The sequence below is a fragment of the Pteropus alecto genome, unplaced genomic scaffold (assembly GCF_000325575.1).
Source record: "Pteropus alecto unplaced genomic scaffold, ASM32557v1 scaffold335, whole genome shotgun sequence".
NCBI classification, from domain to species: Eukaryota; Metazoa; Chordata; class Mammalia; order Chiroptera; family Pteropodidae; genus Pteropus; species Pteropus alecto.
This window is the reverse complement of record NW_006436757.1, coordinates 930,787-935,006: the sequence shown is the minus strand read 5'-3', so window position 1 is coordinate 935,006 and position 4,220 is coordinate 930,787. Positions and strand designations below refer to the sequence as shown.

Sequence of the window (4,220 nt, the reverse complement as noted above, 5' to 3'; positions counted from 1 at the left end):
AACACTAACTGAGGTGTTATGTGCCAGGCCCTCTGCAAATCCTCAAGACAATCCTGCAAGGTGATACCTTTCCCCACCATTTTTCAGATGAGGAGAAAGGCTGTGAGATTAAGTAACTTGCGGATCTAGAAATTGAACCTAAGAAGCATGAGTCCAAAACTCAAACTCTTAACCACTCAACAAGGGTGCCTGGTGAGATGACTTACCAAATTGGAGATGTGAACGATGTTACTGATCTTGCCCCGGGGTGGGGAGGGCACTTGAGCGGTTCTGACTGGGTCATCAATTGTAATGGAAACTCCAGACTTCTGCTGGCTAATGGAACGACGGGTTAAGGTATCTCCTAAAGTCACTATCAGATAGAGCACAGGACTGGTTTTCAGTAGGAAGTAACATGACTTTCTTTTATTCCCTACCCAGGAGTCACTCTTCCATCTAAATGTGCTAAACACCTATGATGTGCAAGGCATTGTCTAGGCTAATCTCATTACAGGGATTCGAAGGCTGAACAGATTCAAACCTAGCCCCTCAAGTAGCTTAAAAATTAGGAGTACACAGATATGTAGAATACTATAATAAAAAACAAGAAAACATTAAAAGAAGAACAAATAAAGTGATCTGGGAATTCGGGAGCTGCACTGTTTCACTCATTAATGCTTCACGCACCTTTCTTTACTTCATGCTCCACAGGTGGGGGCAAGGCCACCTCTACTGAAACCTGAGGAGGTATAGGGGTTTCTGCTTCAGGCTCCTTCTCTTCTTCCTCTTCTTCCCTCTGCCCATTTTCTTGGCCCTCTGCAGGTACTACCTGCAAAGTATCAGATAGGGAGGGACTCATAAACATTGACACATTTCTTTCCAGCCTCCAGTTTCCTGGTGAGAGAGGGTGTTATAGTCAACCTAGCATGTGCCTTCCACTAGGGGGCGATTTCATCTTTAAGTTCACCTATGTCAGATCCTGTGATCAACACAACTCTGCTACAAGGAAAACTAAGGCAGGAGCCACAAATTTTTCTGTACAGGGTAAGATAGTAAATATTTTAGGCTTTGTGAGCCATACAGTTTCTGTTACAACTATTCAGCTCTGACTTTATAGCACTGAGCAGTCCCAAACAAGAGTACATGAGTTGGTGTGTTCTAATAAAACTTTATTATGGGCAACAGGTTAGATCTGGTAGTCCATTGATCCTTAAAATGACCAATTAATTCAACCCCATGCACAAATGGGAGATTTCCCCTTTAGGACTCCACCTTAGCTCTTCAGTTGCCTGCTCTGCATCCACTGCCCTCTCCCCTAGCGCTAGGGTGCAGGAGCCTTACCTGAGTGACAGTCCGGCATATTTTTAGCCCTTTGTCATGGGTCCCATCGTCACCATTACGCTCTGTCTCATCCTCAGAGATTCGGGAGTCATCAGCATGAAGATCCACGACAGCCTCCTGCCCCGCCAGGGGTTTGATGTCGGGGATGAGGCTCTGGGACACAGATACCCCCCACCCCGTTACACTGGGCCCATGTCTACTCTCACTTCAACATGTCTCATCCTCCCTTCCCTGGCTCCTCCCACCTCACCTTGAGTGATTCGGTGGTGATACTGATGGAAGGTTTCTTCTGTGTGGTGGCTGTGCTGGCTCCCCAACGCCGCTTCCGACCAGGCTGGCCCCCCTCTGTGTCACTGTTTCCAGCTGGTACCCCCTTGGTAGCTGCTGTCCCCAAGAAATAGGACAGTTAGATGGTCTTAAGCCCTCTGCTGGTTCACACCACAACACCCAAAGAGAGCCTTCAACTGGAATTTTAGTAAAAGGTTAACTTAAGAAATTTATATTTGGGGACTGAGAAAATCATGCTTCAGAGTGAACAATAAAAGGGTTGGAACCACTTCTGAAAGATGAAAACTACTCATCTCTGAAGGTAACAGGGAGGGGTAATTGGGTTGGTGAGCAGTTAAAATTTTTGGTGGTAAAAATATCTAAAGTACTGGAAAAGACAGACTGAAGTGTGGGAATACAAAAAAAAATAATACTGATACTAAAATCTCTAAGTAGTTAATTTAAGATCATGATGTGATCTGGTCATGCTTTAGGTTAATTTTCAGGCTGACATCTAAGTTACAATGCTCTATTACACGTTTGTCAGTTTACAGTTCCTCATTGGGAATATATTAAAAATGTTCTGTTTGAGGTGTGGGGCACTCTCATTTCCTCAGATGCTCTTAGAATAAAGCATACAGGAGTCCCTCAAACCTACTCCTTGTTTTGAGGGTTCAGATGTCTGAAGGAATGCATGTAGAACGAGATAAGAAATGGTTAAGATAACTCACGGTGTATCTTATTAGAGGCTAAGAAAGAAATGTGACTGGGGGAAAATGATATGGATGATTTAATGTTTTGAATTTCAAAATGGAATCCTACCTATGCCAAAATGATGTGGATTTGCTGGATGGAGATCATGCAGCGGGAAAGAGGGAACCCAAGAATGACACTGAGAGAGAATGGGAATCTATTCCTCTATAAATTGATTTTTATGATATTCCTGACCTTTATCAAGGATTTGGGGCTAGACTTACAGACAACGGAGATCTTCCTCTTGAATGATTTGGGCAGCGAGCTCTGTATAGAGGAGAAAAGGGGAAAAAAGAGAAAGAGACACACCCCACAGAGAGGGGGGAAGGAGGTTAGATAGGGGCAGTCTTAGCTTAAGCTCCAAAGACACAGAGAGAGAGAGACACAGAGACAGACAGAGACCAAAACAGAAGCGGCAACGGCAAAAACGAAGCAGAATCAATGCAAGTTAGAGAAAAAAATAAAATCAAACATCACAGCAGGGAAAAATCATCTAGTCCATACCACACCTATGTATTAGCTTAACCAGAAATAAGCTGGAAGAGGGATTCAGAAGCCTCCCAGCCCTTCAAAGGTCATATCCTCTTCCACTGTCTCTATGGGGCGAGAAGATGCCCAGCCCAAAAAGCTGTGCCCAGAACTGGGTCATCTAGTCCTCCTAGATCTTCCTTGCTAACTCAAGGAAAACATGAGGAAACTAGGAAAACCAGTTTTGGGATGGCAACTTTAGCAAGGTAAGCCTCTTCCTTTTCTCAATGTCCAGCCTGATGTCCACTCAGTGGCTTAGAGTTGTTAGAACAGCAGACTGTGAAGACTGCCCAGACCCCTGCCACACTGTAGGAAAGGGCAGCACCGGGTGCACTAGAGACGAGGCTTCTGAGCCAAGTGCCAGCAGAAAGAATTTAAAGGTGTCTGTGGTAAAGGAAGGTTTTTATGAAGGGCAGACTGTCCCCAAGGAGAGTTTCCAACTATTATATGGAGCTCTAGCAGAGCCTGTTTCCTCCTCAACCAGGGAGTAAGACTTAGGGGCTCCACTAAGGACTAGAAACTCCCAAACTTGCTTAAGCAAGTTTCTGTCCCAAACATTCAGTGGGAGAAAGACTATGGACAACAAAAAGAGGAAGAGAGAAAAGGGGAACAGAGCATTTTTAGATTTATGCTTATTTCTGGAAAAACTAAGAACTACCACCCTTCTAAAGGGTAAGGCAGGACCCTCTTGATGAAATCCCCTTTCCCCGTCCACCCACCACCCCCAGCCCCGTTTGTGTCGTCTAACCAAGTCTCCTTGGTCTCCGTTAAGGGCCAGCCTGACCCCTAGTCAGGCTGCTCTCGATGGGTAAGTTAGTGAGAAAAAAAAAGGTCTTAATTAAAACAGGAAAAACATGAACCAAATAAAATATAAATCCAATAAAGAAATCAGAAAAATAAAGATAAAGAAAAAATTAAAACAAAAGATTAAAAAAGAAGAAGAAAATAAAGAGGAAAATAAACTAGGAATATGACAAATGTTCCAGGTACCATCTCACACCTGGGATCTTCAGTTCAGCCAATCGCACCTCACTGTGTACTGTATCTAGTCAACCGCCGGTCCAATCAGAATGAGCCCTCCCTGCTAGGCGCTGTGCAATTGGTGGGGGGTTGGGTTGGCAAAAAAGGTGGGCGCACGGCGTGGTGGTCAGCACGGCACTGCCAGAGTCCTCCCAGGGGCGCAGGGGGGGCGGGAGGAAAACGTGTGGGGGGACGCTGCCCAGTTTCCATGATGTCAAGACAGTTCATTGGTGGTGGCCAGGCTCAGCGAGGGGTACAGGGGGGAAAAGGGCCAGAGACATCAGTCCCAGCCCTGTAGGGGCATCATCTTGCAGTCCCTGATGAGATGGCTT

The 4,220-nt window shown here is 45.3% G+C and overlaps 1 protein-coding gene across 1 annotated transcript in view; it reads right to left on the bottom strand.

Annotated features, from left to right (window-relative positions):
* LOC102883827 (apoptotic chromatin condensation inducer in the nucleus-like) overlaps positions 1-4,220 on the bottom strand; it is a 10,921-nt gene that overhangs the window by 2,811 nt on the left and 3,890 nt on the right. The window contains 5 exon segments of the mRNA XM_015590668.2: positions 207-352; positions 667-808; positions 1,321-1,473; positions 1,571-1,704; positions 2,565-2,607. Of these exon segments, the coding sequence (XP_015446154.1) occupies positions 207-352; positions 667-808; positions 1,321-1,473; positions 1,571-1,704; positions 2,565-2,607 (618 nt within the window).